At 52.5% G+C, this 13407-nt stretch overlaps 1 protein-coding gene across 1 annotated transcript; it reads left to right on the forward strand.

Annotated features, from left to right (window-relative positions):
* Positions 1-6134: 6134 nt before the first annotated feature.
* LOC119368512 (indole-3-acetic acid-induced protein ARG7-like) lies at positions 6135-7079 on the forward strand. The gene has a single exon (XM_037633750.1). It carries the CDS (start codon positions 6176-6178, stop codon positions 6578-6580), a length of 405 nt encoding a protein of 134 aa, XP_037489647.1. The 5' UTR covers positions 6135-6175; the 3' UTR covers positions 6581-7079.
* Positions 7080-13407: the final 6328 nt, after the last annotated feature.

The following is a 13407-nucleotide window of genomic DNA, read 5'->3' on the forward strand; positions in this document are numbered from 1 at the left end:
AGAACAAGCCGGGCAAGGGAGGGCAGAGGCCTCAGGACTGCTTCCGTTGTGGCTCGATGGAGAATTTCTCTCCCCAGTGCCGCGCACCACCGGAGGTCGTTGAAGCATACAAGGCTCGGAAGGCGCATGAGATGCACCTCGCCTTGGTTCAGGAGGGAGCACCACCGGCGCCCATGGCGGCACCCGTGATGATCTCTACGCCCCCTGCTGCGCCCATAGAGGCAACACCCGTGGTGCCCATCGCGGCAGCGTTGTCGGTCTCTACCGACGCCAACGTGGCCATGGAGGTTGACCACATGGTCGCCTCGGCGGTGCCGCCACTAGACATTGATGCTGCCTCCAAGATGATTTCTAAGGAGGATCAGCTCACTAGTATGGAAATTGCGGCTGAAGTGAATGGTTTCTTCACCGAGTCCACTTAGCATACCTCTTTGGTTATCATGATTCTGTGTTTTTATACAATAAAATTGAATAAATTCGATTTGGTTGTAAGCTCTATGAGAGCATAAACTTATTCTTTACTTTTATGATTGGATGACATTTATTTCATTCATTTATTCCATTATTTATACATGATAGCATGTTATGTTCTGACATGTGTGCATTTATTTTTAATGTATTTTCTTCCTCATTACATTAGTTAGATGTCATATTTTAGAACGTGTGTGGCGCTCGAATGGAGGAAATGTGCCTTGCCGATAGCGCCACCACTCATACCATATTACGAGAAACTAAGTACTTTGAGTCCATTAAAAAATCTCCGGGAAGTATTATGACAATCGCCGGCTGCAGTTATCACATAGTTGGCTCCGGACGAGCCACTATTATACTCCCTATGGGAACAACTTTGATCATTAATGATGCGTTGTTGTACCCAGAGTCGACTCATACTATTTCGAGCTTTAGAGACATCCGCGCTAATGGTTTCCATGCTGAGACCGATGATGAAACCGGCAAGGAGTGCCTACTCATCACAAAGCGGGATGCAGGTGGTAAAAATGTTATCGAAAGGTTTTCTTCATTTGACACAGGGCTATACTACACTAAGATAGTAGCACCGCCCGTGTACACTACACTCAAGACCGTATTTAGAAGCTCTGAACTCTTTTGCCTCTGGCACGATAGGTTAGGCCACCCCGGACTTAGGATGACGAGAAATATAATTAACAACTCGCATGGCCATAATGTTAACGTGAAGAACTTCCCGAATCCCGATGATTTTGTGTGTTCTGCATGCGCTAAGGGGAAGTTAGTCATTAGGCCATCGCCCCTCAAGGTGAGGGATGAAATCCCCGCGTTCATGGAACGTATCCAAGGGGACATATGCGGTCCAATTCAGCCCCTCACGGGTCCATTTCGGTACTTCATGGTGCTCATTGATGCTTCCTATAAATGGTCCAATGTTTGCCTGCTGTCAACACGGAACCATGCCTTTGCAAAATTGATCTCACAGATCTTACAAATGAGGAATAATTTCCCGGATTATCGTATAAAGTCTATTCGAATGGACAACGCCGGAGAATTTACTTCAAAGGCGTTCAATGATTATTGCATGGCAATGGGAATCAAAGTTGAGCACTCGGTACCACATGTTCATACACAAAATGGACTTGCCGAGGCATTGATTAAAAGAATTAAATTTATTGCCTGACCGCTCCTTCAGGGTTGTAATTGACCAACTACATGTTGGGGCCACGTCGTGTTACACGCGGCTAATCTCATCAACTTTCGACCGTCGGCCTACAACATCCACTCTCCTGTTCAACTTGCGCAAGGGTCGGCACTGAAAATTTCCCACCTTCGTAGGTTCGGTTGCCAGGTATATGTACCAATACCACCCCCTCAGCGATCGGTGATGGGCCCGCTTCGTAAGTCGGGGATATACGTTGGTTATGAGACTGTGTCCATAATCAGGTATCTAGACCCCATGACAGGTGACTGTCACACGACTCATTTTGCTGATTGCATTTTTAAAGAGGATTTTTACCCGACTTTAGGGGGAGAGAATCAACCCCTTGATGCTAAAAGTCGAGAAATCACGTGGCAAGCCACGGGGATCCATGCTCATGACCCGCGCACTGCTGAGACTGAGAGAGAAGTCCAAAAGATAATAGACTTGCAGTCTTTAGCAAATCAACTGCCCGACCACTTTAGTGACTTAAAGACTATGACAAGATCGCATGTGCACGCGCCCAATGCACCGGACAGGGTTGAAATACCGAAGAAAAATGATGGTATACCCGCTCCCATCCACAGGCCTAAAAGGATGAGAAATCCGGCTTCTCAAATCCCAAGTACCCGAGGACGCCTGACTAAAAAGGATAAGAGAGATTTATTACAGCCTGTCGCCAAAGTACCCCAAATTGAAACGGGGAGCCAGTCGAGACCTGGCACAAGTACGGAAAATTCAGTGCACGAAATTCCGGACTTAAACTTTCCCATAGGGGAAACACCCAGCGGAGATGTGAGCGCACACATCGGCGCGGGAAATCTAAATTGCTCCCACAATGGGAAATTTGGTAGAGCAAGTGTTTGCGCCGGATGCGCTCCATGAAGAAATGGCCATAAATTATATTTATACGGGGGAGTCCCTGAACCGAGCAACGGTGATTGTCCACATCAACTTTGCTACGAAAATTGCCTCAATCATAGATCTTGACCCTGAGCCTAACACGCTCGCTGATTGCAAGAAAAGGTCGGATTGGAAAGATTGGCAGCAGGCAATTACTGCCGAATTATTATCTCTCAACAAAAGGAAGGTGTTCGGACCAGTTTGTCGAACTCCTCCCCACATTCGTCCTGTTGGCCATAGGTGGGTTTTTGTTCGAAAGAGAGATGAAAATAATAAGGTAGTACGGTACAAAGCAAGGCTCGTCGCTCAAGGGTTCACTCAACGACCAGGGGTCGATTTTGAGGAGACTTATTCCCCGGTCATGGACGGAGTTACCTTTAGATACTTGATCTCGATGGCAGTAAACATGGGCTTGAAAATGAAACTAATGGATGTTGTCACTGCTTACCTATATGGTAACTTGGATTCGAACATATACATGAAGGTTCCAGAAGGTATCCCTGTTCCGAACCATGATAGAGCAAACATGAGTCTATACAGTGTTCGACTTCAAAAGGCACTGTACGGACTCAGACAGTCTGGTAGAATGTGGTACAATCGCTTAAACGATTTCCTTCATCAGAAGAGCTACACGAGCAATAAAGATTGCCCATGTGTTTTCATACGGCGATCCCAAGATCGATTCTGTATAATCTCGGTGTACGTGGATGATTTAAATGTAATCAGTACACCTGATATTGAGGAAGCGAGTTCCTACCTGATGTCGGAATTCGAGATGAAGGATTTGGGTAAAACCAAGTTCTGTCTAGGTCTGCAACTTGAACATTCCCCTGATGGGATTCTAGTGCACCAGTCGGCCTACACCCAGAAGGTGTTGGAAAGATTTGGATTTGATAAGGCATATCCTTCTAAGACCCTGATGATCGGGAGATCTTTACAGCCAGACAAGGACCCGTTCAGGCCAAAGGAAGAGGGGGAGGAAACTCTGGGACCAGAGGTTCCTTACCTGAGTGCAGTTGAAGCACTCATGTATCTCGCAAACTGTACACAGCCAGACATTGTGTTCGCCGTCAGTTTGCTTGCGAGGTACAGTTCTGAACCTACCAAAAGACATTAAAAAGGTGTCAAGGATGTCTTCCGTTACCTGCAAGGGACCGATCTTGGCCTATTTTATAAAAGGAATAAAGACCTATCTATTATAGGCTATGCCGATGCTAGGTACCTATCGGACCCAAATGATTGCAAATCGCAGATTAGATATATTTTCCTTTGTGGTGGAACTGCATTTTCCTGGAAATCGTCCAAGCAAACACTTGTGTCGACTTCCACGAACCACTCGGAAATCATGGCACTATTCGAAGCGTCAAAAGAGTGTGTATCGCTTCGACGGATGATCGACCACATTCAGCAGACATGTGGGTTGAACACCATACAAACCCCTACCATTATCTATGAAGGTAATGCTTCTTGTGTTGCACAAGTCCAGATGGGTTATGTGAAGAGTAACCTCACAAAGCATATTAGTCCCAAGTTCTTCTATGCACATGAGTTGCAGCAGTTGAATGAGGTGAAAGTTTTGCATACTAAGTCTTGTGACAATCTTGCTGATATGTTCACTAAATCATTACCGGCATCAATCTTAGAGAGGTGTGTGCATGGAATCGGTATGATGGGACATAGAGAAATGCAAGGTTCAGGGGGAGAAACTTCACAAACTCGTCGCTAAAATATCAATCCTGATGATCGAGTACTCAACTTGATGGTTGAGTGGATTGTACTCTTTTTACCTTGAGTGAGTTTTCCTGATGTTTCTCACACGAGGTTATTGACGAGGCAATTCATGCAATACAACAACGTATACTGTATGCTCTTTCTCCATATTTTTTTCCCACTGGGTTTTTCGGAGTTTTGAGGCATGGATATACGGATAATTACCCAAGGGGAAGTGTTGGGAAACCGGGGCCAGCGAGGGGGTGGCGGCGGCCTCGTGCGTATCGCACGGGCTAGCCGGCCCCTCCCGTTTACCCCACTTTACGTTAAGTGGGTACTTATTCCTTGACCCCCTAGTCCATGTATAAAGCAACGAGGAGCCATCATTGTAACACCTGATCATTGATTAATAAAGCTGGTCTCCCCCATATCTCTCTGTGTCTTTTACTTTCGCGTTCGACTACTTCACCTACGACACTCGCTCTTACTCCGCAACCTCGGACCGAACTCGCCGGCGAAGTTGCGGAACACACACATCGAATTACCAACAACAACTCGCTGGCCGGTACGTGCATGCATGCACCGGCAGTGGCACACCAGAAACGTGGCCGTGCCGACCACGGTCCTGGCAGCAACGTGGAGTACGTTGTAGCACGTGTTGGCTGGATCAGGTTAACTTCCAGCAGCGCGCACACGGAAGAACACTGGACCAGCCGACCATTTCACACTGCAGCGAGCATGGACGCCACACTCTCTGCTAGTGCTAGGAGTACGTCCGTCCGTCCTTGGATCTTAATAATGCACGGATCGGAGACGGACCGCGCCGGCAACCACCATACCGGCCGGCCATTATACATGACCAGACCCAGCCAAAGCCGCAGGATTTGCCGTATCGCGCTCCGCCGCTCCCACGTTATCTACCCATCTGCTCTCGACGCCGCGCGGCGGCACGTGCCGGCCGCGTTCCAGTGAGCTTGGGTGGCTAGCTAGGTGCCGCGGGTATCATATTCGTATCCTGGAGCGAGCCGAAATCCGCCCGGCGATCTTCCGAAAGCTACGACTCCGCTCTTCCCCGGCAATGATACTTCACTCAAAATCAGACGAAGAGATTGGTATACGAGTCGTGTCACACGATGCCAAAACCCGGCCGGGGAGCACATGCATACGGCCGGGATCGATGACTGCCGGACAGCGTCGGGCCACATGCACGAGCACAGAGCCTCCGGCACCACCTGACCGCGCGCCGCGGGGATCCAATCCACCGGGCAAGGCATGGGCAACGATTCTTCGGCCTTCTCTTCCCGAGCACACGCCGATGTGATGTGAACATTTCCATGTGAGCCTGCGTAAACACTAGCAACTGTACCCAGACGCATGCACGGCTTGTCTGGTAGTAGTACTGTATGCTTCACATGTGTTTTCTTTTAGCTGATTGGCAGCGGCACGCGTTGGCGAAGAGCCAAAATTTGTAGTTTTTTTTTTTTTGACAGCAACACTCTATCAAAGATATATAAGAGAAAAACAAGCTTAATTTTGACAGGAATATATAATTAAATGTATTATCATCCATTTCCGAAGACATGGAGAGACTTTTGTTCCAAATCAGCTAAGTAACCTGACATGCGAAAATGTAAGGAAAATAATGAGCAGCAGTGACCTTCGTGTGTGAGTATAAATTTTTTCAACAGAACACTCTAAATATTTTAACACCGAAGCATTTGATAACTTGGATAAATTTTTTCCAGGCCAACCGGACGACGGAGGCAAAAAGTCCCCATCGTCTTCTCCCCCCTATAAAACATCCAGCCCCGCCAGCTACAGGAAGCCAGCCATTCCTCTGTCCACCCAACAACATAAGACTCAGACCAGCAGCTCACCTCTCAACTCTCGTCGATGGCGAAATGCAGCAAGATCCACAACATCGTCTTGCTCCGACAGACCCTGCGCCGGTGGCGGTCCCGTGCCGCGGCGCGCGCCGCTGCGGATGACCGCGCGGTGTCGGTACCAGCGGGGCACGTGGCGGTGTGCGTGGGCAGCGCGTCGCGGCGGTTCGTGGTGCGCACGGCGCACCTGAACCACCCCGTGTTCCGGGAGCTACTCCGGCAGGCGGAGGAAGAGTACGGGTTCCCATCCGGCGCTTCCGGCCCCATCGCGCTCCCCTGCGACGAGGACCGCTTCCGGGCCGTCCTCCGCCGCGTGTCCGCCGAGGAGCGCCGCGGCGTGCCGGCCGTCAGCAGCAGCGACGTCGCGGCGCGGCCGTTGCTGCCGAGGGTGGCAGCGGAGGAGCTCGTGTGGTGACCGATCGATGGAAGCAACAAGCATAGGCCATTCGGCATACGTGGCTACGTGCTCTGTTCTCACATGAGGTAGCCCTGGCGATTTGACTCCGGCGGCGGCAGCGGTGGCAGCAGCAACTGGTCTTCCGTACGCGGAAATGGCGAAATCATGTCGCCGCAGGGAAGACTCCGCCCGCCCAGCCGCGCACACGGCAACCGCCGGAGGCCCGAATATCTTATTGACGGACGTGGTCCGGTGCCCGGTGTAGCGGCCAGCGGCGCCCCGAAACACGAATAGGGGACGGTGCCGCGCGTGAGCAACCGAGGCTCTGTACGACTTGGAAAGTTGATTGTAGTTAGAAGAAATTTTTAGTAGTGATTAGTTCAAGATGAAGATGACGATTTTTGTGATTGTCGTAATTAATCTGTAGCATTCCTAGCCGGTAATGATAAAGAATTGCTCCATGTTGCACATTCACTTTCTAATTGTCTGTCATGTGTTTCAACTATTTGGTCTTGGCTCTCCATGGGTGTCATTAGCTGTTGTATTAATGTTGTAGACTGATGATTTGCAATACGATATACTGATGGGAGTACCTAGAACTCATCTAGATGAGATATAATTTGGTCTCATTCACTTTGAAAACAAGAAGAGATACAACCCACGTCAGCACACACGCATCTTATAGCATCACATTCAATGGCTATAAAAGGTGAATGAGACCAAATTATATCTCATCTAGATGAGTTCTAGCAAAATTGTATATTGATTGGGGTGCTGGTGCACGCATATATAATACAAGGGAAGGCCTCTACCTCAACTATACAAGACTAGGAGGTGGGCCACAACTTCAATACACATGCAGTACAAAATACATATTCAACACCCCCACGCAGTCGAAGCGTCGCCGGAGACACAGAGACTTGACCGAAACTCCTCGAATACGGGAGTAGGTAATCCCTTAGTCATCACATCAGCAAACTGTTGCATCGTCGGCACGTGCAGAACCCGAACACGGCCAAGGGCAATCTGCTCGCGCACGAAGTGAATATCGAGCTCAATATGCTTTGTTCGTCGATGGTGCACCGGGTTGGCGGAGAGGTAGACCGCGCTGACGTTATCGCAGTAGACAAGAGTGGCCTTGTGAATATCATAAAGCAACTCCTCGAGCAGCTGACGTATCCAAGAGCACTCGGCCACGACGTTGGCCACTGCGCGATACTCTGCCTCGGCGCTGGACCGGGAGACCGTGGGCTGCCGCTTCGATGACCAAGAGATCAATGAGGGCCCAAGGTAGACGCAGTAGCCTGACATAGAGTGTCGCGTGTCGGGGCAGCCAGTCCAGTCAGCATCCGAGTAGGCCACGAGGTCGGTGGAGGCGGAGGCCGTCAGGGTGAGTCCCAAGGACATGGTGCCACGTATGTAACGAAGAATACGCTTCACCAGAGTCCAGTGAGAGTCACGCGGGGCGTGCATATGGAGGCACACCTGCTGAACAGCATACTGCAGGTCGGGGCGAGTCAGCGTCAAGTACTTTAAAGCACCGAAAATAGAGCGATAAAACGCTCCATCGGACGCGAGAGACCCCTCCAGAGCAGAGATCTTCGCCTTCGTGTCGACGGGGGTGGGCGCCGGCTTGCAGTTAAGCATACCGGCACGCTCAAGGAGCTCGCGGGCGTACTTCTGCTGATTCAGAAAGAAACCATCAGCCCAGCGGATCACCTCGATGCCGAGAAAGTAGTGCAGGGGCCCCAAGTCCTTGAGGGCGAACACGTCACGAAGACAAGCAGTCAGCCGCTGAAGGAGATTGGGGGTGGACGCCGTGAGGATGATGTCGTCGACGTAGAGCAGCAGATATGCAGCGGCAGCTCCCTGATGATACACAAAGAGTGAGGCATCGGAGCGAGTGGATAGAAAGCCAGAGCCTGCAGGAAGGCTGCGATACACTGGTACCAAGCCCGAGGCGCCTGCTTCAACCCGTACAGAGAGCGGGAGAGCAAGCACACGAAGTCGGGGTGCTCGGCATCGACGAAACCAGTAGGCTACTCACAGAACACCTGCTCGGTGAGATGACCGTGCAAGAAGGCGTTGGAAACGTCCAACTGATGCACAGGCCATGCGCGCCAGCCGGCCAGCTGAAGGACGGCACGGATCGTGCCCGGTTTCACAACTGGGGCGAAGGTGTCGGTGAAGTCCACACCCGCGCGCTGCCGAAAACCACGAACCACCCATCGAGCCTTGTAGCGCTCGAGAGAACCATCCGGGCGAGTCTTCTGGCGAAACACCCACTTGCCAGAGATGATGTTGGCACGAAGGGGTCGCGAAACAAGTTGCCACGTGCGGTTGCGCTGTAAGGCGTCGAACTTCTCCTGCATCACAGCTAGCCAGTGGGGATCCCGAAGGGCAGCACGAGCGGAGGTGGGACGGGTGATGTCGTCGACGTCGAGGCGGCGCACACATACTCGTCGGCGGAGTAGCGCGTGCTGGGCCGAAGCACTCCTGCTCGGGCACGGGTAGTCACACCAAGTGGCGGGGCAGCAGGGCCGGCAGATGCCGCGACGGCGGAGGCACCCGATGCAACGGCGATGGCCACAGCGGCGGGGGCACCCGGTGCGGCGGTGGCGGAGGCGGAGGCGGCGGCGGAAGAGGCGATGGGTGAGGGTGATGTCGAGCCCATTGCAGGGTGGGCGGGCGGGGTGCCAGGCTCAACCTCGTATGAGGGAGACGGGGACCCTGGGGCCCACTCGGACTCGACCTCGGGGGAGGGAGTCACGAATCCAGGTGGTGGTGACAGAGGGCACCGTGCCGGGGGGGGCGCCGGGGGCCGCCATCGCGCATCACTCCACGAAGGGGGCGCAGGGGTCGGCGCCGAAGGGACCGAAGCCGGAGGAACCTGAAAAAAAGGGAACACCATCTCGACAAAGTACACATGCCTCGAGGTGTACACACGATGAGTGACAGGATCATAGCACCGGTAACCTTTAGTATTAGGATGGTAGCCAAGGAAGAGGCATGGGACAGATCGTGGTGCGAGCTTGTGTGGAGTGGTGGATGCGGTGCTAGGATAACAGAGACACCCGAAGATGTGGAGACCATCATAAGACGGTGGTGTGCCGAAGAGAAGGTGGCGAGGGGCGTAGTTCCACCGAGGGCGACACGGACGAATGTTAACTAAGAGAGTGGCGGTAGCGAGGGTATCGGGCCAAAACCGAGCGGGCACGTTAGAGTGAAAGAGTAACGTGCGAACACAATCATTAAGAGTGCGGAGAATGCGCTCGGCGCGGCCGTTCTGCTGGGAAGTGCAGGGGCAAGTCAGACGGAAGGTGGTGCCGTGAGAGGCGAGAAGTGTGCGAAAAGCGACGTTGTCAAACTCTTTTCCGTTATCAGTTTGGAGTGCAAGTATGGGGCGAACGAACTGGGTGGTGACATAGGAATAAAAGGCAGTGAGTGTGGCTAAAGCATTGGATTTACGACGAAGGGGAAAAGTCCACACATAATGAGAATAATCATCTAAAATCACCAAGTAGTATAGATAGCCCGTGTTACTTGCAACAGGAGATGTCCAAACATCACTATGAAGTAATTGAAACGGAAAAATGGAAATTGAAGAAGATGCACTAAAGGGAAGACGAACGTGCTTGCCTAAGCGACAAGCCTCACAAGAGTGCTCGTCGAGCTTATCACATGAGAAAGAGAAAATCCTAAGAATTTGATGTAAGACAGTGTGGTTGGGGTGACCCAAGCGAGCGTGCCAAAGGTCAACACCGTCGGCAAGGGCGACAAGTGTTGATGTGGAGGCGCCGGCGTGCACGGGTAGAGCTCATCGGGACTGTCACTTCGGTGAAGGACCATCCGGGTACGAGCGTCTTTCACAGAAAAGCCGACACCGTCAAATTCAACAGTAAGTGGGTTCTCACGAGTAAGACGACGAACGGAAACTAGGTTCGTGACTAAATCAGGTGAAACAAGAACATTAGACATAGTGATGGGTGTGGAAGTGGAGGGAAAACTAGTGCTACCGATATGAGTAATAGGTAAGGAGGAGCCGTTGCCGACGGTGATACGAGTGGGTGTGTGAACGGGAGTGGAGGAGGTTAGGTTATCGGGATGAGCTGCCATGTGCGCAGTAGCACCTGAGTCCATGTACCAGTCGCCTCCACCGACAGAGCTACTCGGCGACAACGCACAGTGCTGGGCGGCGAGGAGGGTGAGGTCCCGTGGCACAGGTGCCGGCGGCGGCGGAAGGCCCCCGTAGGGCGGCGCCGAGACGGGCGGGCCATAACCACCGATTGGCGGCGCAAGGAGGGCGCCGTAGCCGGCGCCAGTCAGCTGGAAGGGCGCGCCGATGAACGCATGGTGGCCAGCGGGGAGAGCCTGCTAATAGTATGGCGCCCCGTCGGCATCCTGGGCCTGCTGTTGCTGCAGGCGGCGGCGACCGCCGCCACGCCGATTGCGTCGACCCCCTCTCCCTTGTGGGTGCTGCGGGGGAGGCGCTGGTGGCGACAACAGGTAACATCCGGCGGGTGCGGGAGGACGCGTCTGGACCAGCGAGGCCGGTGGAGTGATTCCACCGCAGAGGGTGAAGTAGCCCGGAGAGTCCATGAAAGGCGTCAGAAGCGGCGGGAAGAGGAAGGAGGCGGCGGCGGCACGTGGGAGCGCGTGACGGCGGTTGTCGGTGTCAAAACCGGCGGATCTCGGGTAGGAGTTCCCGAACTGTGCGTCTAAGGCTAATAGTACCAGGAGACCAGGGACACGATATTACCCAGGTTCGGGCCCTCTCGATGGAGGTAATACCCTACTTCCTGCTTGATTGATCTTGATGATATGAGTATTACAAGAGTTGATCTACCACGAGATCAGAGAGGCCAAATCCTAGAAGCTAGCCTATGGTATGATTGTTGTTGATGATGATGATGAGTCCTACGGACTAAACCCTCCGGTTTATATAGACACGGAGGGGGCTAGGGTTACACAGAGTCGGTTTACAGAGGAGGAGATCTACATCCGAATCCTCAAGCTTGCCTTCCACGCCAAGGAGAGTCCCATCCGGACACGGGACGAAGTCTTCTGTCTTGTATCTTCATAGTCCAACAGTCCGGCCAAAGTACATAGTCCGGCTGTCCGGATACCCCCTTATTCAGGTTCCCTCAGTGTAGCCCCTGAACTTGACTTCAATGACAATGAGTCCGGCGCGTAGATTGTCTTCGGCATTGCGAGGCGGGTTCCATCTCCGAATACTCCAAGATAAATTCCGAACACAAGGACCGTGTCCGGCTCTGCGAGATAACATTCCATATACCACCGTAGAGAGAATAATAATAATCCACGAATCTAATCTGCTGACAATTCTTCGAAAAGTGACACCACACCGCGGTCCGGTTTTTATCTGAACCATCTTTTACAACCTACTTCCGCACATATTGTGAGGCGGTTTCTGTGGCACGTCTTGTCAAAGCAGAGATCATGTCCCCTTATCACGATATCCTCTTCAATATGGGCGTGGGTAACCCAACCACACCATCAATTACGGTAAGTGAGGAACGAGCAGGCTCCGTTAGGCAAGCGGGGAGGCGTAAAGTTTTATCGCCTTGATAAAAGGGGGAAAAGCCTCCTCCCTTCTACCCACGCTTTCTTCTACTTCTGCTCGCCCCTTTTCTTTCGCCCAAGCCCTAGCGCTCAAGCATTCATCCTCCCCACAGAAAAGGGTCCTCCGAAAATGTCCGGATCCGGAGCAGGAGGCAAGTGGATGGTCTCCTCCGTCCAGGAGAAGGATATTAAGAAGTTGCGGGCGGCCGGATATCTGACCAAGAAAATCGGCCACCGTCTTTCGATGGCGGGACAGATCATCCCTACTCCGGAGCCTCATGAGAGAGTCGTTTTCCTCCCCCATTTCGCCCGCCGGCTCGGGTTCCCCCTCCACCCTTTTGTTCGCGGCATCATGTATTACTACGGGATTGATTTTCACGATCTATCCCCCAATTTCTTACTCAACATCTCGATGTTTATCATCGTGTGCGAGGCCTTTCTCCGTGTCTCGCCGCACTTCGGGCTATGGCTCAAGATCTTCAACGTGAAGTCCAAAGTGGTGAACGGCGAACATGCCGAGTGCGGAGGTGCCATGGTGAGCAGGATGACCAAGGTCACATGGCCGACAGGTACTTTCAACGACTCCGTCAAGGAGTGGCAGCAACAGTGGTTCTATATCACTGAGCTGCGTGGCAAAAAGTGGGCCGCTGCTCCTGAGTTTCGATCCGGAGCTCCTCTGCGACTCACATCCTGGCCCAAGAAGGGCGTGAACTGGTCATCGTCCGACGAACTGTCAGTGATCCCGGCGCGCGTCAAAGGTATGGAGGACAAGGCCGTCAGGCTTGTTGACGTGGTCCAGGTGATGCTGGTCCGCCTGATCCTTTCTTGTAAGCACAGAGGCTGTAACTTGTGGGAGTACGACCCGGCCGAGCACCGGACCCTGTGGGAGCTTTTCGGCTCCTCACACAAGGACATCTGGAAGGTACTCTTTAAGTCCGGCAAATCATGGCCGGACTTGGCCGCAAACTGCGGGCATCAATTGTCCCACCCTGCCAGTCCGGTAAGTCATCATCATATCTTGGCTATTCGTATGTTTCATTGATATGTCCCGAAGGAGTTGTTTTTTTAACGTGTCTTTCCACGGTCGCCTTTAGGAATGGACGAAGGTGGCAGAGCGGATTCATTGTCCGGCCCCGCTACCGGAAGAACCGACGGGACCTCTTCTGATGAAGATGCTGGTCCCAGCGCCTTATAAGGCGTCGAAGAAGGAGGCCAAAGAGAAGGCCAAGGAGACCAGGAGCGGTCTCCGTCATCGCGGCACT

This window comes from Triticum dicoccoides, chromosome 2B (assembly GCF_002162155.2).
Source record: "Triticum dicoccoides isolate Atlit2015 ecotype Zavitan chromosome 2B, WEW_v2.0, whole genome shotgun sequence".
Lineage (NCBI taxonomy): Eukaryota > Viridiplantae > Streptophyta > Magnoliopsida > Poales > Poaceae > Triticum > Triticum dicoccoides.

What these genes read in the sequence shown, in the direction of transcription:
- LOC119368512 (XM_037633750.1), top strand. Translation starts at nt 6,176, where the DNA reads ATGGCGAAATGCAGCAAGATCCACAACATCGTCTTGCTCCGACAGACC.